The sequence below is a fragment of the Delphinapterus leucas genome, chromosome 6 (assembly GCF_059928025.1).
Source record: "Delphinapterus leucas isolate spDelLeu-1000000601 "Yukka" chromosome 6, BTC_Dleu_Yukka2, whole genome shotgun sequence".
Classification (NCBI taxonomy): Eukaryota; Metazoa; Chordata; class Mammalia; order Artiodactyla; family Monodontidae; genus Delphinapterus; species Delphinapterus leucas.
In genome coordinates, this window is record NC_143134.1 from 31354260 (window position 1) to 31377162 (window position 22903).

General features: G+C 39.7%; 1 protein-coding gene across 1 annotated transcript in view; it reads left to right on the forward strand.

Moving 5' to 3' along the window:
• FBXW12 (F-box and WD repeat domain containing 12) overlaps positions 1–22693 on the forward strand; it is a 38642-nt gene extending 15949 nt beyond the window's left edge. The window contains 1 exon segment of the mRNA XM_022560681.3: positions 4927–22693. Coding sequence (XP_022416389.2) covers positions 4927–5112 — 186 coding nt within the window. The 3' untranslated portion in view covers positions 5113–22693.
• Positions 22694–22903: the final 210 nt, after the last annotated feature.

The window sequence follows — 22903 nt, forward strand, 5'->3', positions numbered from 1 at the left end:
TCAATTAAGTCCATCTCGTTTAATGTATCATTTAAAGCTTGTGTTTCCTTATTTATTTTCATTTTGGATGATCTGTCCATTGGTCAAAGTGGGGTGTTAAAGTCCCCTACTATGATTGTGTTACTGTCGATTTCCCCTTTTATGGCTCTTAGTATTTGCCTTATGTATTGAGATGCTCCTATGTTGGGTGCAGAAATATTTACAATTGTTATATCTTCTTCTTGGATCGATCCCTTGATCATTATGGAGTGTCCTTCTTTGTCTCTTCTAATAATCTTTATTTTAAAGTCTATTTTGTCTGATATGAGAATTGCTACTCCAGCTTTCTTTTGATTTCCATTTGCATGGAATATCTTTTGCCATCCCCTCACTTTAAGTCTGTATGTGTCCCTAGGTCTGAAGTGGGTCTCTTGTAGACGGCATATATATGGGTCTTGTTTTGTATCCATTCAGCCACTCTGTGTCTGTTGGTGGGAGCATTTAATCCATTTACATTTAAGGTAATTATCGATATGTATGTTCCTATTCCCATTTTCTTAATTGTTTTGGGTTTGTTATTGTGGGTCTTTTCCTTCTCTTGTGTTTCTTGCCTAGAGAAGTTCCTTTAGTATTTGTTGTAAAGCTGTTTTGGTGGTGCTGAACTCTCTCAGCTTTTGCTTGTCTGTAAAGGTCTTAATTTCTCCATCAAATCTGAATGAGATCCTTGCTGGGTAGAGTAATCTTGGTTGCAGGTTTTTCTCCTTCATCACTTTAAATATGTCCTGCCACTCCCTTCTGGCTTGCAGAGTTTCTGCTGAAAGATCAGCTGTTAACCTTATGGGGATTCCCTTGTGTGTTATTTGTTGCTTTTCCTTTGCTGCTTTTAATATGTTTTCTTTGTATTTAATTTTTGATAGTTTGATTAATATGTGTCTTGGCATGTTTCTCCTTGGATTTATCCTGTATGGGACTCTCTGTGCTTCCTGGACTTGATTAACTATTTCCTTTCCCATATTAAGGAAGTTTTCAACTATAATCTCTTCAAATATTTTCTCAGTCCCTTTCTTTTCCTCTTCTTCTTCTGTGACCCCTATAATTCGAATGTTGGTGCATTTAATGTTTTCGCAGAGGTCTCTGAGACTGTCCTCAGTTCTTTTCATTCTTTTTTCTTTATTCTGCTCTGCACTAGTTATTTCCACTACTTTATCTTCCAGGTCACTTATCCATTCTTCTGCCTCAGTTATTCTGCTATTGATCCCTTCTAAAGTATTTTTAATTTCATTTATTGTGTTGTTCATTGTTGCTTGTTTCCTCTTTAGTTCTTCTAGGTCCTTGTTAAATGTTTCTTGCATTTTCTCTATTCTATTTCTAAGATTTTGGGTCACCTTTACTATCATTATTCTGAATGTTTTTTCAGGTAGACTGCCTATTTCCTCTTCATTTGATAGGTCTGGTGGGTTTTTACCTTGCTCCTTCATCTGCTGTGTGTTTTTCTGTCTTCTCATTTTGCTTATCTTACTGTGTTTGGGGTCTCCTTTTTGCAGGCTGCAGGTTCGTAGTTCCTGTTGTTTTAGGTGTCTGTCCCCAGTGGCTAAGGTTGGTTCAGTGGGTTGTGTAGGCTTCCTGGTGGAGGGGATTAGTGCCTGTGTTCTGGTGGATAAGGCTGGATCTTATCTTTCTGGTGGGCAGGTCCACATCTGGTGGTATGTTTTGGGGTGTCTGTGGCCTTCTTATGATTTTAAGCAGCGTCTCTGCTAGGGCAGGGTTGTCTTACTGTCTTGGTAGTTGTTTGGCATAGGGTGTCCAGCACTGTAGCTTGCTGGTCATTGAGTGAAGCTGGGTGTTTGTGTTGAGGTGGAGATCTCTGGGAGATTTTCGCCGTTTGACATTACGTGGAGCTGGGAGGTCTCTTGTGGACCTGAAATCAGCTGAAGTTGGCTCTCCCACCTCAGAGGCACAGGAGCACCAAGAGCCTTTCATCCACATGGCTCAGAATAAAAGGGAGAAAAAATAGAAAGAAAGAAAGAGGATAAAATAAAATAAAGTTATTAAAATAAAAAATAATTATTAAGAAAAAAATTTTTTGAAAAATAAAAAGAAAACGGACTGACAGAACCCTAGGGCAAATGGTGAATGAAAAGCCATACAGACAAAATCTTACACAGAAGCATACACATACACACTCACAAAAAGGAAAAGGGGGAAAAATAATCTATCTTGCTCCCAAACTCCACCTCCTCAATTTGGGATGATTTGTTGTCTATTCAGGTATTCCACAGATGCAGGGTACATCAAGTTGACTGTGGAGATTTAATCTGCTGCTCCTGAGGCTGCTGGGAGGGATTTCTCTTTCTCTTCTTTGTTCGCACAGCTCCCGGGGTTCAGCTTTTGATTTGGCCCCACCTCTGCATGTAGGTGGCCTGAGGGCATCTGTTCTTCGCTCCGACAGGACAGGGTTGAACAGCTGATTCGCGGGCTCTGGCTCACTCAGGCCGGGGGTGGGAGGGGTACGGATGCTGGGCGAGCCTGCGGCGGCAGAGGCCAGTGTGACGTTGCAGCAGCCTGAGGCACGCCGTGCGCTCTCCCGGGGAAGTTGTCCCTGGATCACAGGACCCTGGCAGTGGCAGGCTGCACAGGCTCGCGGGAGGGGAGGTGTGGATAGTGACCTGTGCTTGCACACAGGCTTCTTGGTGGCAGCAGCAGCCTTAGCATCTCCTGCCTGTTTCTGGGGTGCGCGCTGTTACCGCGGGTGTCCGCGCTGTTACCGCGGCTCGTGCCCATCTCTGGAGCTCCTTTAAGCAGCTCTCTTAATTACCTCTCCTCGAGCACCGGGAAACAAAGAGGGAAGAGAAAGTCTCTTGCCTCTTCGGCAGGTGCAGACTTTTTCCCAGACTCCCTCCCTGCTAGCCGTGGTGCACTTACCCCTTCAGGCTGTGTTCACGCTGCCAACCCCAGTCCTCTCCCTGCGATCCGGCTGAAGCCGGAGCCTCAGCTCCCAGCCCCCACCCGCCCCGGTGGGTGAGCAGACGAGTGTCTCGGGCTGGTGACTGCTGGTCGGCACCGATCCTCTGTGCAGAAATCTCTCTACTTTGCCCTCCGCATCCCTGTTGCTGTGCTCTCCTCCGCAGCTCTGAAGCTTCCCCCCTCCGCCACCTGCAGTCTCCACCCGCGAAGGGGCTGCCTAGTGTATGGAAACCTTTCCTCCTTCACAGCTCCCTCCCACTGGTGCAGGTCCCATCCCTATTCTTTGGTGTCTGTTTTTTCTTTTGCCCTACCCAAGTACGTGGGGAGTTTCTTGCCTTTTGGGAGGTCTGAGGTCTTCTGCTGAGGTCAGCATTCAGTGGGTGTTCTATAGGAGCAGTTCTACGTGTAGATGTATTTCCGATGTATCTGTGAGGAGGAAGGTGATCTCTGTCTTACTCTTCCGCCATCTTCCTCAACTCTAAAGGGTAGTCTTTCCAACAAATGGTGCTGTCGAAAATGGATATCTGCATAGAAAAGAATGACATTTGATCCTTACCTTACACCATATACAGAATTGACTCAAAATGGATCAATGACATAAATATAAGACCTAAAACAACAAAACTCTTAGAAGAAAACACAAGACAAAAGCTTCATGATATTTGATTTGGTAATGACTTCTTAGAAAACAGTTAGTACTGACAATGATGTGGTGAATTTGGCATGCTTGTGCACTGTCAGTGGGAATTTAAAATGGTACAGCTACAGCTACAATGGAAAAAAGTATGGAGGTTCCTTAATAAATTAAAAGTAGAATTACCATATTACCTAGAAATTCCACTTCTGGATATATACCAAAAACAAAGTAGGGTCTTGAAGAGATATTTGTACACTCACATTCCTAGCAGCATTATTCATATTATTTAAAACATGGATGTAACTCAAGTGCCCATCAAATGATGAATGAATAAGCAAGATGTGGTATATACTTACAATGGAATATTTCATTGTTTTATTCTAAAAACTTCATTTTTAGGAAGGAAATTCTGCAATATGCTACAACATAGTCAAACCTTGAATACATTATGTTAAGTGAAATAAACCAGGAACAAAAAGACAAAAACTGTATAAGTCCAGTGATATGAGGCATTTACAGTAGTCAAAATCAAAAAGACAGAACATATAATGGTGGTTGCCAGAGGCTGGGGGAATGGAGAAGTTGAGTTGTTTAATAGGTATACAGTTTCAGATTTACAATGAAAAGAGTTATAAGGATGGATGGTGGAGATGGCTGCACAACAATGTGAATGTATTTAGTACCACTGAACTGAATGCTTACAAATTATTAATATGGTAAACTTTATGTTAGATATATTTTAACTCAATAAAAAAGAAAGGTTAGGGCTTCTCTGGTGGCGCAGTGGTTGAGAGTCCGCCTGCCGATGCAGGGGACACGGGTTCGTGCCCTGGTCCAGGAAGGTCCCACATGCTGCGGAGCGGCTGGGCCCATGAGCCATGGCTGCTGAGCCTGCATGTCCGGAGCCTGTGCTCCGCAACAGGAGAGGCCACAACAGTGAGAGGCCCACGTACCACACACACAAAAAAAAAAAGAAAAAAAAAGAAAGAAAGTTTAAAAAAAAAAGAAAGAAAAAAAGAGACATCACTGAAAGCTAACATGAAACAAAGCTGTGTCTGGGTCCCACTCTGCATCCTGTCTGGGTTTGCAGGCATCACAGAAACCCATCTGGGTACTTGGCAAGTTTGAGAATAGGATGTGGGCACCTGTAGGAAAGTTCAATGTGTTGGTGACAAATGCTTCCCTGCCACTTGGAAGGGCACCTCATATTGGGTATAATGAATTAAATGGTGCCCCCACTGAATATGTCCATGTTCTAATCCCTGGAACCTGTTAGTGTGACATTATTTTGGAAAAGGGTCTTTGCATATGTAATTATATCAAAAACTTATTTGCAATCATTCTAGATTATCCAGGTGGGCCCGAAATCTAATGACAAGTGTCCTTATAATAAGAGGAGAAGACACCGACAGAAAGGAGGAGAAAGACCATGTGAAAATGGAGGCAGAGATTGGAGTGAGCAGCCACAAGCCAAGGAATGCCAACAGCCATTCGCTGAAGTTGGAAATTGCAAGGAAAGGAATCTTTTCTAGAGTCTCTGGAGAGATCATGGCCCTGCAAACACCTTGATTTTGGACTTCTGGCCTCCAAAACTGTGAGAAAATAAATTTCTGCTCTTTTAAGCCAAAAAAGAAAGAAAGAATGGCTGATAACTTCCCAATCTGGACATACAAGTTCATGAAGCTAATAGATCAACACCAAATATCAACCCAAAATGATCTTCTCAAAGACAGACTATTAAAAAACTGTGTAAAATCAAAGACAAAGAGAGAATTTTTAAAACTGTCAAGAGAAAAACAAACCCTCACATAATAAAGGAACCCCCAGTAAGTCTATCAGTGGATACTCAGTGGAAACCTTGCAAGCGAGGAGAGAGTGGGATGAAAAATTCAAAGCGCAGAAAGAGAAACACTGCCAAAGAAGTTTACCCAGCAAAGCTATCTTTCAAAAATAAAGAAGAGATGTTTGTTCTCAAACAAAAGCTGAGGGAGCTATTCTACACTAGACCTGCCTCACAAAAAATGCTGATAGGATTTCTTCAAGCTGAAAGGAAATGATGGTAATTACTAACATGAGAACGTATGAAAATATAAAACATTCTGGGTAAAGGTATGTATATAGACAAATTCAGAATATTGTAATACTGTAATACAGTGTTGTGTTAATAACTTTAGTATAAAGGTTAAAGGATAAAATTATTAAAAATGACAATAATAATAATTTGTAAAAATATACAATATACAAAGAGGTAAAATTTGCCATCAAAAACATAAAATGTGGGGTGGGGGAGTAAAAGGGTAGCATTTTTGTATGCAATTGAAGTTAAGTTGTCATCAACTTAAAATAAACTGTTACATCTATGTTTTATGTAAGGTTCATGGTAACCACATAGCAAAAACCTACAATAGATACATAACAGTTAAAGAGAAAAGAATCAAAGCTTACATTACAGAAAAGCATAAATTCACAAAGAAAGCAAGAGAGGAAGAAAGAACAATGGAACTACAAGAGTCAGAAAAATATTAATAAGATGGCATTAGTAAGTCCTTACCCATCAACAGTTATTTTAAATATAAATGGATTAAATTCTCCAGTCAAAAGGCAGAGGAGCTGGATTTTTTTAAAAAAAGATCCAACGAAATGCTCCCTACAGAAAACTCACTTCAGGTTCAAAGACACATACAGACTGAAAGTGAAGGGGAAAAAAATATTTCCTGAAAATGCAAACAACATGAGACCATGGATAGTTATATCAGACAAACTTTATTTAACTTTTTAACATTTTTATTGGAGTATAATTGCTTTATAATGGTGTGGTAGTTTCTGCTGTATAACAAAGTGAATCAGCTATACATATACATACATCTCCAGATCTCCTCCCTCTTGCATCTCCCTCCCACCCCCCCTTAGCCCACCCCTCTAGATGGACACAAAGCACTGAGCTGATCTCTCTGTGCTATGTTCCTGCTTCCCACTAGCTATCTATTTTACATTTGGTAGTGTATATATGTCCATGCCACTCTCTCACTTCTTCCCAGCTTACCGTTCCCCCTCCCCATGTCCTCAAGTCCATCCTCTATGTCTGCATCTTTGACAAAGAGACTTTAACTCAAACACTGTAACAAGAGACAAAGAAGATCATTACATAATGATAAAGGGGTTGACTCACCAAGAGAATATAACAATAGTAAATTCATATGCACCCAACATTGGAGCACCCAAATATATTAACAGTGAAGAAGGCAGAAATAGACAACAATACAATAATAGTAGAAGACTTTACTATCCCACTTTTAACAATGAACAGACCATATAGACAGAAAATCAATAAGGAAACACTGGACTCAAACTATACTTTAGGCCAAATGGACCTAACAGACATATGCAGAATATTCCATCCAAGAGCAGTGGAATACATATTCTTCTCCAGTGCACAAGGAACATTCTCCAGGATAGATCATATGCTAGCTCACAAAACAATTCTCAGCAAGTTTAAGAAGACTGAATTGGTACCGAACAACTTTTCAAACCATGATGGTATGAAACTAGAAATCAATTAACAGGAGAAAAACTGAAAACCTCAGAAATATGTGGAAATTAAACAGCACACTCCTCAACAACCAGTGGGTCAAAGAACAAATCAAAACAGAAATGAAATATCTTAAAACAAATGAAAATGGAAACACAACACACTAAAACTTATGGGAAGCAGCAAAAGCAGTTCTAACAGAAGTTTGTAACAATATATGACTACGTTAAGAAAAAATAAATATCTCAAATAACCTAACTTCACACATCAAAAAATTTAAAGAAAAGAACAAGCTACATCCAAAGTTAGCAGAGGAAAGGAAACAACAAAAATCAGAGCAGAATCAAATGAAATAGAGACCAGAAAAACAATAGAAAAAAATTGAACAGCACATTAAAAGGATCATACACCATGATCAAGTGGAATTTATCCCTGTGCTGCAAGGATGGTTCAACATATGCAAATCAATAAATGTGATACACCACACTAATAAAATGAAAGATAAAAATATAATCACTGCAATAGATGGGGAAAGCATTTGATGAAACAAAATATCCTTTCATGATAAAAAAAAAAACTTCACAAATTGATTATAGAATACAGGTAATATTCAACAATCCTATAGCTAAAATCACACTCAAGAGTGAAAGGGTGAAAGCTTTTCCTCCAAGATCAGAAACAAGGAAACAAGACAAGGGTACCCAGAGTGGCACCACACATATTCAACATGATACCAGAAGTCCCAACCAGAGAAGTTAGGCAAAAATAAGAAATAAAAGGCATGCAAATCAGAAAGAAAGGAGTAAAACTATTTTCAGATTTATGGTCTCATAGATAGAAAATCCTGAAGACTCCATCAAAAACTGTTAGCACTAATTTTTAAAATTCAGTGAAGTTCCAGGATACAAAAATCAACATCCAGATATCAATTTCATTTCTATACACTAGCAACCAAATATCTGAAAAAGAAATAAAGAAAACAATCTTATTTATAATAGCATCCAAAACAATTAAATACTTAGGAACAAATTTAACCAAGGAGGCAAAAGATCTGTACACTGCAAACTATGAGACCTTGATGAAAGAATTTGACAAAGACACAAATAAATGGAAAGATACCCCATGTTCATGGATCAGAATTAACATTGTTAAAATATCCACACTACCCAAGGCCATCTACAGATTCAATGTCATTCCTATCAAAATTCCAATGGCATTTTTCACGTAAATAGAAAAAACAATCCTAAGATTCGAATGGAACCACAAAGACCACAACAAACCAAAGCAATCTTGACAAAGAATAAACAAAGCTGGAGTTACCACACTTCCTGTTTTCAAACCTTATTACAAAGTTATAGTAATCAAAGAGTATGGCATAAAAACAGACACATAAAACAATGGAACAGAGTAGACAGCCCAGAAATAAACCCACACATATACAGTCAATTATTATTTGACAAGGGAGCCAAGCATACTTACTGGGGAAAGGATAGTCTCTTCAAATAATGGTGTTAGGAAAACTGGATATCACATGTAGAAGATGAAGCTGGACTCTTAATTTACACCACTCACAAAAATTAACTTAAAATAGATTAAAGACATAAACATAAGACCTGAAACTGTAAAACTCCTAGAAGAGAACATAGGGTAGAAGCTCCTTGACATTTGTCTTAGTGATTTTTTGGATATGACATCAAAAGCACAAACAGCAAAAGCAAAAATTAAAAAATGGGACTACATCAAACTAAAAACCTGTACAGCAAAGAAACAATTCACAAAATGAAAAGACAACACATGGACTGAGAGTAATATTTGTAAACAAACTAATAAGGGGTTAATATCCAAACTACATAAGAAATTCATTTAACTCAACAGCAAAAAATCCAAGCAATTCAATTAAAAAATGGACAGACGATCTAAATAGACAGTTTTCCGAAGAACACATATAAATGACCAACAGGTGTATGAACAGATGCTCAACATCAACAATCATTAATGAAACACAAATCAAAACCACAATAAGATATCACTTCAAACCTATTAGAATGGCTATCATAAAAAAGACAAAAGATAAAAGTGGAGGAAAGGAATGCCTGTACACTGTTGGTGGGAATGTAAATTGGTGCAGCCATTATGCAAAACAGTATGCTCAAAAAATTAAAAAGAGAGCTACCGTATGATCCAGGAATCCCACTTCTGGGTATATAGCCAAAGGAAATGGAATAAAATTACTATCTCAAAGAAATATCTGCACTCCCATATTCACTGAAGCATTATTCACAATACACAAGATATGGAAACAACCTTAGTGTCCATCAACAGAAGAATGGTTAAAGAAGATGTGACAAATATATCTACATATATAGATATACACACAATGGAATATTATTTAGCCAAGAAAAAGAATGAAATCTTGCCTTTTGAGCAACATGGATTGACCATGAGGGCATTATGCTACGTGAAATAAATCAGAAAGACAAATACTGTGTGCTATCACTTATACATGGAATGTAACAAAGCTGAAACTCACATAAACAGAGTAGGATGGTAGTTGCCAAGGTCTAGGAATTGGGGGAAATGGGGACATGTTGATCAAATGGTGGAAACTTCCAGTTATAAGATGAATAAGTTCTGGGCATCTAACATACAGCATGGTGACTACAGTTAACTATACTGTATTATATACTTCAAAGTTGCTAAGAGAGTAGATCTTAAATGGCTTAACCACACACACACAAAAGTAACTGTGTGAAGGAATGGAAAAGTTAACTAACCCTACTGTGGTAATCATTTTGCAATTATGTATTTGTAGCAAATCATCACACTGTATACCTTAAACTCACTCAATGTTATATGTTAATTATTTCTCAATGAATATGGAATACAAAACAAAACTGCAGTCCACCATTGTTGGCTTAGTTGATCAGACTGGCATCCCAACACAGTCTATTGGAGGAAGCCTCTCCTCACTCACTTTTGGGAGTAGCCTCTGCCTTGTATATTAACTAGTTATTCTAGTCACTCCTAAGGTCACCAGTCTAAAAAGCAGGTATGTTGATCTCAGACAAAAAGAGACTGATGAGATGAATCTGTCCTGGCTAAGGTGCCAACTAGTGAATTATAGTCCTTTCAGACCTATACTATAGCACCTTTAAGCTACAGAAGGAGCTGAGAAGGACCTTAAGGACTACTGCTTCAAGATCCTATAACAATTTAAGTTGGAATACAGCATATGGTAGACACAGCACAAAGTGGCAGCAGCCAAAGTGCAAACGCACCAGGAACTAACAGTACCTTCTTAGGCAGAACTTGCTGTGTGGTAAAATCAGTTAGAAAGCCAAGAGCAGCCCAGAGGTAGGCCCCTCCATTGAACACTTGAGTCATTCTGCTCACTGTGCCAACTGTTCTAAAATTATGTCCAGGATTTAATTTATGGAGGTGACCAAGTGATGATACAGAGAATCCAATGCCTCTGAAACTCATTAGTTACATTTCCTGAAAGAAGGGGACATGCAACACCACACAGGGCTAGTGGGTAAGTACCAGGTTTGGTCACGAGGCACAAGCAGGAACAAGGAGAAAGCCTATGCCAGAGTGTTTATTGGAATTTTGACAGAAAATGTAAGGGAGGGCAGAGTAAAAAATTTAGGATTGCTTAGTTTGAATAATTCTGGTGGGTTTTAGGCTATAGGTGTGGTCTCTAGTTGCCTGGTACCTGACCCTGGGACATTTTAGGTCAGGGGAAATATTGGCTTAGTGTGTAAGTTAGATAAACAGGGTAATTGAGGCTCTAGACTCCAGATTGGTTGGTTGATTTGCATATGAAAGACAAGCTCCCAGAGAGCCCTTTGCTAGCCCAGTGTGGGGCAGTCTCTCCCTGGCCAGACAGCTTTTTAAGATGTCAAAACATCACAAAATACAGAAAATGAAAACTTGATTAATACACTGCTGCTGCTCTACATGGCCGTTTGTCCACCAGGCTCACTCATCTCAAGACCCATATGCCAGGACCACACAAATGCTGAAGGAGTGTGAACCTGCCTAGGTACAGACACCCTGAACCCATCTGCATGAAGAGGGGCCAGAAATCACCAACATTTATTGGTATTCTTTGGCCCTAGAGAATGGACCAACTCTAAAAATAGAGTTACCATGTGATCCTGTAATCCCACTCCTGGGCATATATCCAGAGAAAAGTCTAATTTGAAAAGATACATGCACTCCAATGTTCATAGTGGCACTATTAACAATACCAAGACATGGAAACAACGTAAGTGTCCATCAACAGATGAATGGATAAAGAAGATGTGCTATTTATATGCAATGGAATATTACTCAGTCATAAAAAGAGAATGAAATAATGCCATTTGCAGCAACATGGATGGACCAAGAGATTATCATACTAAGTGAAGTAAGTCAAACAGAGAAAGATAAATATCATTTGATATCACTTATATGTGGAATCTAAAAAAAAAGATACAAATGAACTTATTTATGAAACAGAAATAGATCCACAGACATAGAAAACAAACTTATGGAACCAGAAGGGAAAGGAGGGGAGGTATAAATTAGGAGTTCAGAATTAACATATACACACTACCATATATATAATAGATAATCTACAAGGACCTACCGTATAGCACAGGGAACTATAATCAATATTTTGTACTAACCTGTAAGGGAAAAGAATCTGAAAAGAATCACTTTGCTGTACACCTGAAACTAACACAACATTGTAAATCAACTATACTTCAATAAAAAAATATATAATGCTTCCTTTGGAATTTTCCTGAAGGTCAATGACCAGTGGGTATCTTTACTGTGCATTGGCAGGAGGCTATCTTAACCCATGAACTGATTATTTTGCTATCAATGAATAGAAAATTTAGTCCATACATTACAATTTTTTAAAAAGAGAAATTTATTTTTTAAATATTTATTTATTTGTTTGTTTGTTTGGCTGTGCCAGGTCTTAGTTGCTGTGTGCAGGATCTTCGTTGCGGCATGCAGGATCTTTAGTTGTGGCATGTGGGAATCTTTTAGTTTCGGCATGTGGGAATCTTTTAGTTTCGGCATGTGGGATCTAGTTCCCTGACCAGGGATCGAACCTGGGCCCCCTGTATTGGGAGCGTAGAGTCTTAACCACTGGACCACCAGGGAAGTCCCGAGACAATTTATTTAAGAAATTGACAATTAGTCCTTATTGTTTTGAGTGCAATTTGAATCCATCCTCACTTCTAAATTCCACTGCCACTTTCTTAGTGTGAGTCACTTCACCAACCAGAACAATTACTGCGATCCCCAGTTCCACTCTTTCAATCCTGCAGTAGTGCCTCTGCTCAGCTTCTAAAACTGCCATTTTCTTGTTTAAAACCTTACCTGGGAAAGTGTCCAGCTACAGATTGTAATGGTGACCACCTGAATCTGAATCTCGTCAACCTTCCAAACCAGAAGATCAACAATGACAAGTAAAACAACACAAATAAAGAACACTAATAAAATTACTATTGGCCATGCTTTAGATATACTAGGGTGCAGAGAATACCATGAACTTCTAATTATTTACAAGTAGAGAAATGAAAAACAAATTTCAACAGGCTCTCATTGAGACAGGCCAGGGACCTGGGACCTTTTGCTGCAGTGCTGCAATGCTTGCACCTGGACAAACCTCTCCTCAAGCAAAAAAGTACAAAGAAACTATAAGGGACTAAAAATAACTGAGTGCATGCGCAGTTGGGACAAATTATGGACAAAAGATACAAAAAGAACAAAAAACCTCCCTACTGTCACTTCTGAAGACCTGGGAGCAAATAAACAGGGTGTCCGGAGCAAAAGCAGGGTACTGAACACGCCCCCTGCACTCAACACCACCAGAGGGGTGGACAAAACACTTAAGCCACCCCTCTGGCCCAACCCCTGGACACCCCCTACGCTCACCCCATATAAAGAACCAGCTCACTTACCCCCCCCCCCACCAAGTGAGCAAGGGAAGCTGTAACTTGTTCTGGCTCCCCACTGCTGCAGCAGGGGCCCCAATAAAGCCTTGCCTGAATTTCTTGTCTGGCCTCTAGTCAATTTCTATTTATTGAGGAAGGCCAAGAACCCTGGTCGGTATCATCATGGCTGGTAAAAGTCTACAGGCATGAAGAATGAGTGAAGGTGAACTTAAGAGATTCTGTGAAAAAGAAGAGTGGAACAGAAGATGCAGATAAAGATAGACAAAATCACTTCCAGAAAGTGAAATTACAACAGTAAGTGTCAAAATGCTAAACACAAGTTGAAGAATTGTCAATTCCTGGCATCAGCTATAATAATTGGGCTTGAAAGTAAGCAGAACTATAGGTATTAGCCTTTGGAATGCATTGCTTCTGGGGGGAGAATCTGCCAAATGGAGAAGTGGTGGCAGTGAAAAGAAAGAAGGAAGAAGTAAAAGTTAAGGATCCTACAGAAACCAAAGACAAACATGGCACGCCACCTCTCCTCTCTTTCTGCCACCATCCCAACCGTTACCAACATAATCAAAAATTTTAAATGCATTTTAAAATACTGTTAGAAAAGGGCACTCTAACGCCGGGAAAATTATCAACAAAAGGCCTAGGACTGAAAAAAAATTAACTCAATTCAACATAAAGTATACAAAAAGTAAATAGAAAATTAAAATTAAAATATTTCCTGTGATAGATATTCTTTCCAAAAATTAATAAGGGAGCAGAATACTGTAACAAACTTCTAAATTGAATTAAGTATTCATAAACAAGCAATTAGTTTTAAAACAGTAAGTTTTTTAACATTGAATGCATGCATTGAATCAGCAATTTTAAAAACTAATGACAAAAAAGGACAAAACACACAAAAAATTCAATGAAAGTCAATCAAGTTCAGAAAAGGAATTGAAGAAAAAGACAAAGTCCACCAGGGAAGGAAGAGAAAATTATAGGGTGCCCAAGAGAGTACAGATTGGAATAAAATTTTAATAAGGGACTTTGAGGAAAGGCAGGAAGACAACAAAGAGAGTACATCTGAGAAATTTTTAAAAGAGTAAAAAAGTTTAAGGAGAAAGTGGATGAAATGCCAGGCAGGCAAGAAAAAAAAATCTGATCTTTATATAATTCGAGTTACTAGAAAAGAAAAAGAAATACAACAGAAATAAATATTGATATTTAAATCTGTAAGGCAAGAAAACTATCTGGAAATAAAAGATAACTTAAATTTACATGTTGAGAGGGCCTACCTTGTACCTGGGAAAATGATTCAAAAACAAATCACTTTGAGAAATATGTTAGTAAAACAACTCTAAGGAAAAAAATCATCAGGTCCTCTAAACAAAATAATCAAATTACCTATAATGAGAAGAATATTAGTCTAGCACCAGCCTCTCAAGAGCCACATACAATACAAAGCAACAGTGGAACAGCATTTTCAAAATATTCCATAGAACAAAAGTTACCCAAGGTTTTTATATTCAGCCAAGCTGCCTTTAACGTATCAAGTCTATAAGTAAACAGTTTCGACTGTGCAAGAACCCAGGGACTATTGTGCAGGTGAGTCATTCATGAGGAATCTACTATAGGATGAACTCATGTAAACAGCACACACTGAGGAAACCTTGGTAAATGATTGCTGGTGATTATTTAATATATTTAATTGTAAATCAAATACTAACACAAGAGTAGGGTAATGGGTGAGAGAATAGTGTTTAATTGTTACATGTTCTGACTATGTGGAAAGAATTCCATTAAAAATGGGAGGAGAAGAGAGGGAGAAGAGTGAAATTTGAAAAAGGTAACTGACTGTTGTATATATGAGTGTCAATGAGTACCATTTAAAACTGACAGACTAGATAGCAAAAGATTTTTTAAGAAAAATGAAAATTAAGGGCATTGTAACAGGTATACATATAAAGAGTACTTAGAACAAAACAGAATCTAAAAACCAAATAAAGTAATAAAAGAAAATTTTGTTACATTTATTGTAAATAATATATATCAATTATAACATAAAATAATATGTCAGAATTGAAACAAAATGTACTTGTAACATTAAAAGTACATGGGCAAGGAAAAAAAAAAAAGAATGTACCAACTTGATCGACCAGGGTCAAGGCACACATACAAAGGCCCACAACCCCTGAATGCCCCACTCAAAATTCTCAGAGTCTCCCATACACGTACGCACTGATGCCTGAATATTCTTGCTTCACACACACACACACACACACGCACACACTCACCAGTGATAAATGCTGATGAATGCTTAATAAAATGCTTTCCAAGGGTAGGTAGGAAAGCTTTGATTTACGGAGCTTCACAACTTACCTGGTGTAACTATTCTCAGCATGACTAATTTCAACCTGACATCACAGAGCTGGGAAGAGATATGCACCATTGACTATACCAAGCTAGTATGAGCCAGTTCCAGTGCACCCCATCCCCTTTCATGTGAATATGTGCACACAGTCTGACTGCACCCTGAGTAACACCCTGAACTCTCACCCCAGATATACAAAACCACACTACATATCTCCAGAACATATCTCAGAACATACAATCTTTAATATACACTAAACACACCCATACAACTGCTACCTGAAACCTGAATGTACATACAAAACACCTCTCACTACCTTATTTTTACACAAAACCACTCACCTTGAATGTGCTCAAATACCAACATATGCAACCAACACACTACCCGTATATTCACAACAAATAACCTGTAGATACATAGGCTCTCAAAAAACACCAAGTATACAGTTGTTTCATGAACCACCCAAAAAATACCCACACACAATCCCATAGTCCCAAAATACATATACTCCACAATTCCTGAACACACAAACCTACACAGCCTCTCTGTTTCCAAATACACACACTGAACCTCTCCCGTATCTCAGAATACACACCCCATAAGCCCCATGAACCTAAAGACACACACACAGGCACAAAACAACCAAACTTGCCAAATATATAGAGGACCATCCCACAAACATTGAAAACACACATATAAGCAACTCCACCAAGTTCTTCAACCAGTACATTCCAGAAATGACACAAAGAGGATCCCTGAATGCTTTAATACACACACAAAGCCCTTATGCACACTCTCATAAACTAACCATGAACATACACCCCTCATGCTCAGATACATAAAAGACACAAAAACACCAGCAATCCCTCAACTGTAGCTACATACACTCATGACCCCCCCACACACATGGACACACACACCAGCAAATATTCCCAATCTCTAAATATATATATCCCCCAAAACACTATACATCATCCTTACATTTCCAGAATCCAACATTACCACCACAATCCCCAAACATTTCCAAACACAAAAATCCCAGCATTCCAGGAAACCACTGTGACCATTTCTGACTACCTCAAACCCTATGAATTCACCCATGCCCTGATGGATATACACACAAACCAGTACACACTCCTAAGACATGGACACATCTCCAGCATATCATATATAAATACACATAAAACCCCTTCCAAATCCCAAATTACACATCTTAAACCTCCATACCCCTAAATACTTACTTAGAACCACATCATATACTTCCAGTACAAATAAATTCTCCCATTCTCCTGTATACACATAACTCCGTTACTATATCAACACAAAAATACTTACTTCCAGATACAAATAACCCCCAGGAAAAATGCAAACACATACTCTAGAAAATATTCATCTAATCTGCTACGCTCTTTGAATACACACACAAACTCAACATACATGTTTCTCACCACAAGCCCCAAATATACCCCCAATTACTCAGCATACTACAAATATGGAAACATACCAACCTATAACCAAAAACAGACATGAGGCTTCACACTATCTGCATATACATAATCCCACACTCCCAAATACTCACACTGAAATAACACCACCTACTTCCAGAATACAGATTCATATAAACCCACACCACACAACACATTCATATGCACATATACATTATACCACCAGTCCCATAAAACAGTCATACACCTTCCCTCACACACCCCAAAACACACAATTCCTGAAAACCACCAAAAGAAACGCACATAATACAGCATGCCCTGAAGAGATACAAATGATCCCTCTACGTTTCAAAAATAAGCAAAACACACGACCCTACACCAAAAATAATAAACACAAGTACTTTTTCCAACTTTTCCACTATGTACATGCAGCTAACCCTTCAAAGCCCACCATCAGACACGCATTTCTAACATGCTGGGAGAAAACACACATAAACGCACATTCCCAAAGTCTTACAGTACAAATACATAACCCGAACAACTAGAGTACATCTGAATTACATCTCAAACCCTCTACATAAACTCAGATACATCCACTCTCACAACAACACACTCATGTCTTCCACTTAACCCCAAATATCCACACAGACATCACCAACCCACAAATACAAATACACTACTCAGATTCTCACCAACTCCATAAATACACAAATAAACCTCACGCCAGGAATTCATGGAAACACATTCCCAATAGGCTCCCAAATAATGATATACATAAAACCACCCACTGCCCATGAGGTCCTACAATCCCTGGAAGATCTACAAATACACATATACAACATGACACTTCCAGATACACATAAACACCCACAACTCCCCAACTGCCAAAAACAAGGATGTAACTTCTTAATATCCTTAAATACAGACACTGAACTCCAACAAGCCACAAACGCACATATATATAATTCACACTACAAACACACCCACACAGTACTTTCACGACCCCAGAATACAAACATAAACTACCTTAAGCCCCATACGCACCTGCCATGGTGTGTTATGAAGCAAAGCCTTAATAACCTGAATCAGCACTCCCTAGAGAAGTGTGGAGATATATACCATATAATTAATTTTAATGATATAATAGATGTGTGCACATAATTTACAAATAACATAAAATGTACACTACTCTTCACTGTAAATTCTATATACCGAATTGATTCTTACCTAATGCTTTCGTTGATTTTTGCTGAACTCTTGCATCACCAGCCAACCTATGCTTGCAATTCCGTCGTGATTTGAGAGTATCAGACTACGAATAAATGCTTATTGTTACATTCAGCAAATTTACTCCTCTCATTGACAAAAGAGTACAGTTTGAACATAAGTGTTGATTGATATTTTTATGTTAAAAAGTTACTAGTGGGCTTCCCTGGTGGCGCAGTGGTTGAGAGTCCGCCTGCCGATGCAGGGGACACGGGTTCGTGCCCCGGTCCTGGAAGATCCCACATGCCGCGGAGTGCCTGGGTCCGTGAGCCATGGCCGCTGAGCCTGCACGTCCGGGGCCTGTGCTCCGCAACGGGAGAGGCCACAGCAGTGAGAGGCCCGCATACCGAAAAAAAAAAAAAAGTTACTAGTAAAGCTATGAGGATGTTCGCTAGATCTTCACTCATATTCCAGTGACCTGAGCTACACCTTTGGAACCAGATGAGGGTTTTCAACTCGCAAGAACTTCCCTCTAGCTTTTGTACTCTTCAGAACGTGCAGACTAGAACTGCACCTGTTTAATAGCTCGCACACACTATTTACCCCGCACTATAGGCCCCGCAATCACTGAACCCTTCATGCAGCCAGCTCCCCAGTGGTGCCAGTAACCCTGGGGTAAACACCTCAAGGGAATCGAGCTCTATGGGGGCGTGAGGGGAGTCTCCTTACACAGACAAGGGCACAAATAACCCACAGGGTGAACAACAGCACATAGCAGTGACACCTGAGGGGTGAAAAGTCCCCGTACCCCTTACCTCAGGATTCCTATAATTGACTCTAGAGGCCGCCATGAGAGACCCCGCCCCCCCGACGGCCGTTGGGGCCCCGCCCTCCGCGCTCGCGCATGCGCTCCTGTCTTCGGGAGCAAACTGCCCCAACAGATGCCGGGAGCCGTTGGAGGACGGCGGTCCGCGTGCCCGAGAGCCCCGCCCCAGTGGGCGTGCGCAGGCGTGCAGGCACGGGGCGCGCGGGCATTTGTTCCAGAAGTTCTGCAGGAGAGGAGAGAAGTGAAGGGTCGGGCACGCTGCGGAACTTCTCAGGCGACGCTCCTCGCCGGGAACCTTCGTGACGGCCTCTTCTTAAAACCAGCTCTTGTGAGATGTGCACTCGTGATTTTTATATTGCACACGTGAAACCCATGCACTTAGATACAAAGAGTTCTGTAGAGCTCCACTCTAAGCACAGTAGCCTCAAGTTGGGACAAGTGCTTTTATGCCCTTTGGACAGCAGTTCCTTGGTTCTTGTTTATGCCTTTCAAAAACCAGTAGGTCCTTTTTCCTAGCAAGCCTGAAGTTTCCATTAAAGAACAATTCTAGGAAAGAATTTCAGACCTGGGAAACACTCTTAAGATACTGTCTCCTGACTCCGTTCCTAGAGTTTTTTCCAAACGCATTTACCCTAATAGAATTTTTTTTCTTAGTGTATTAAATACATGGAGGTTTTTCAATAAATGTTGATTCACAGGTGTTTCCTTTGTACAGTTTTGTCTTTTTTTTAATAACTTTGAGAAAGAGTTGACAATCTGGGCCAATTTCAACACAGCAGGTAATATGGGAACAATTTTACTTTCCCTCCTTCCTTTTTTGTAATATCTTGCAGAATTTCAGTTGGCAATAAAAACAACAACAACAACAAAAATAGTGGGATCAACTTACTGACCTGATTTTTTTAATACTTCCCAAAGAAACTTCAATCATCAGATCCTGTCTCTGGTCAATTTCAAGATTAGAGCATTTCTCACTTAACAGGATGCCTCTGAAGACCCCTCACACCTAATAGCACTATGCGCCTCCAAGTGCACAGACTTGAAAAGACACAAACATGGTATCTCTTCGTTTCTTTAATGTTTCGTGATTGAGTGGAAATGAACTGTCTTCTGAGGCTTGTGATGCATATCCAAAGATGTTTTTTCTCAGTAGTCAATGCCTGCCCCCAACCTCTGTGCAGGAATAGTCAGAGATCATGATCCAAAGGAATTTTAGATACTCCCTTCTGTGACTGGTCTTCCCAAATTACATTTGGGCTAATTTGATTATCTCTGTCTCTGGGGTGTAGGATTTTGAAGTATTACAAAAGTGATTGCAGAATTGGAACTGGCTAATTTTTGCACAGTGCAATTTTTGTATCAGTGGCCTTGAGAAGACTCCTTCAAATACTGTATCAGAATTATGAGTGAGAATCTTGTAAATAATTGGTTCAATGACTGAACAAGGGGAGGAAGCAACAAGGAAGCCTGCCTTTCTCGAGTGCCTGGGTACAATATTTTGCCTCACCATCCCTCTAGTATGAAGTTATTGGTTGAAAATCATTTAAGTTTTCCTTCATTATAAAAGCTCCAGTACTGAGTGATATTCCCAAATTGTTTATTATTTTGTTCAGTCCCCAACAGGAGTTTCTTTAGATATAAAGTTCACCATGATGTTGCTTGAAATATTCTCACCTTATCTTCTCATCTTCTTCTGAGTCAATTTCTCCTGACAAGGGGCAAGGAACTTCTTAAGCACCAGCAGGAGTCTTTTTCACACTGTGGAACAGTCCTTCTAAACCTCTGTTTCCCTCCCCAACACCCCACAATCAGTAGGAGTTCTACTGCTGCTACAGCAGTCAGTGAATCTCGTCTCCCAAGAGATTGGGTTGCAATCCTCTGAGGTTTTCACCCTTCATCTCCCTTGACAAGTTTCCTAACAGTCCTCTCTTCTCACAACACAAAACACAAATACTCTTTCATATCATTTTGATAGTGGTAAACTGACTGACATGGATTCTCAATATGAAAAAAATAATCAAACAAGTTTTTTAAAAGGAATGCTACCATGATTCCCATGCAGATGGGACCATATGCAATGATGAGGCCTAGATTCTAAAGAGCAAGGGTATGTAATGCAGACAGGAAATTAACAAACTTGTAAGCAGGGCTTGCAGGCTAGGATTTAGTTGGAAGTGGGTTTGTATGAATGGGGATTGGAAATTGGTAGATGAACTCTTGGCATTGTCTCAAGGTGCACATCCATTTCATGGGTAGTGGATTTTTAACACCTAGAAAAACCAGGGCTCTAGGATGTTTAGTCCCTTTAACATAAGGAAAGAGAAGATTCTCCGCCTTCTTGTTCCTTACTTCTGTCCTTACCCCTACTAAGCCAAGACGTTCAATGCTATATGATGGCTCTTCCAAATCCATTTCATCTGAAGAGCCTACAGATTTTGTGTATGTTTACAATTGTGTTTTGTGTTGGAGCCAGGATGCACACTTGAGTCTCTTTACTCCAAGTTCTCTTTCTCATAAGGATGAGTAACTAATAATAGCTTGGTATGTTATACTTTTTTGGTAGTGTTGCCAGATAAAATACAGATTTCAAGTTCAATGTAAATTTCAGATAAACAGGAAAAGAATTTGCAGTAAAAGTATGTCCAAAATATTGCGTGGGACACAGTTATACTAAAAACAAATTCATTGTTTACGTGAAGTTCAAAAACCAAATTCAGTTAGGCATTTGTTATTTTTCTTTGCTAGATCGAGCCACCCTATTCTTTCAGGTACTTTGAAATTTAAGGGACTGTAGAAATTCTTGTTCTAGGAATCTAGTGCAGAAACAGAGGAGCCACGATACCCGTACAAAGACAATCATTGGAAATATCCTCAGATATATTGGAACATATATGAATTTTCAACTAGAAAAAACAATGAAGGCATTTTTAAAAATGAAAATAGATTGCCTTCATTTTTAGTTGCATGGCACATCTCTGGAAAGATTTTAATGAAACAGATAACACTGGTTTCCTCCAGGAAAGAGGATTGGGTTGACAGGGGAAAGAGGTGGGAGGAGGACTCGCCACTGCATATTCCATTTTGCACAATTTAATTTTGAACCATGAGAAGGTGTTACTCGCTTAAAATATTATACTAAGATCATTTAAAAGGTAAAAAACTAAATCTTTAACAGCCATGGAATACTATGAGAAAGACATTTAGTGAATTCTGTTCTTGGACATGGGGGTTGCATGACAGTTTTTTGATGGACGGGGGCTTTCCAACACAAAGGATCATTAGTAAGGCTGGTCCTGCTGGATGTTGGTTGGAGCACAAGGACCACTTCCTTAGGAGTGATGTACATACAGCAGTCAAAGACACTGGATCTGCTGAGACAATCCTAATTTCAAATACTCAGTTCCATGTGGCCATAAATACCCAAGTGTTTATCAGACTAACACTTGGGTATTTTGTTCAGAAAGTCTAGTCTCTGTTGAAGTAAGTCAAGAGCCAGGTAGGAAGCAGAGTGTGTTGAGGGACACAAAACTAGGTTGATGGATAAAGACGTGAAAGGAAGGGACCGTCACGTCCAACGTCGGTGCCGTGAATCAAAAAACCAGTTTATAAACTGCCTAAAGAGGCACACGCCAATTGTGTTGCCACTGTGTGAGGTGGAAGGAACTTCTGGTTCTTGCCTACCTGCCAGAGCCCTCGTGAAATGTCCCCCCACCCCACCCCACCAAGACCCACGTGCCCTCTGCCCCTCCCCCACTGCAGAATGTTTCAGCCCACATTCTCCTATTTAGATTCAAACTTGTCCCTCCTTTACTTGGATCCTGAGCAACTGCTAAAGCAGGTCACTCTCTGGGTCCTGGTCTTGACTTTTCTCATTGAGGCTACCAGGCAGCAGTAGTCCATGCCCAAGCCTGCAGGATGGCTTCAGAAGGAGGTAAGCCTATAGGCTGGGGGTGTGTTCTCAGAGACCCTGCCATCTCTCACATCCTTCGGGTTCACACGTGACACTTCAC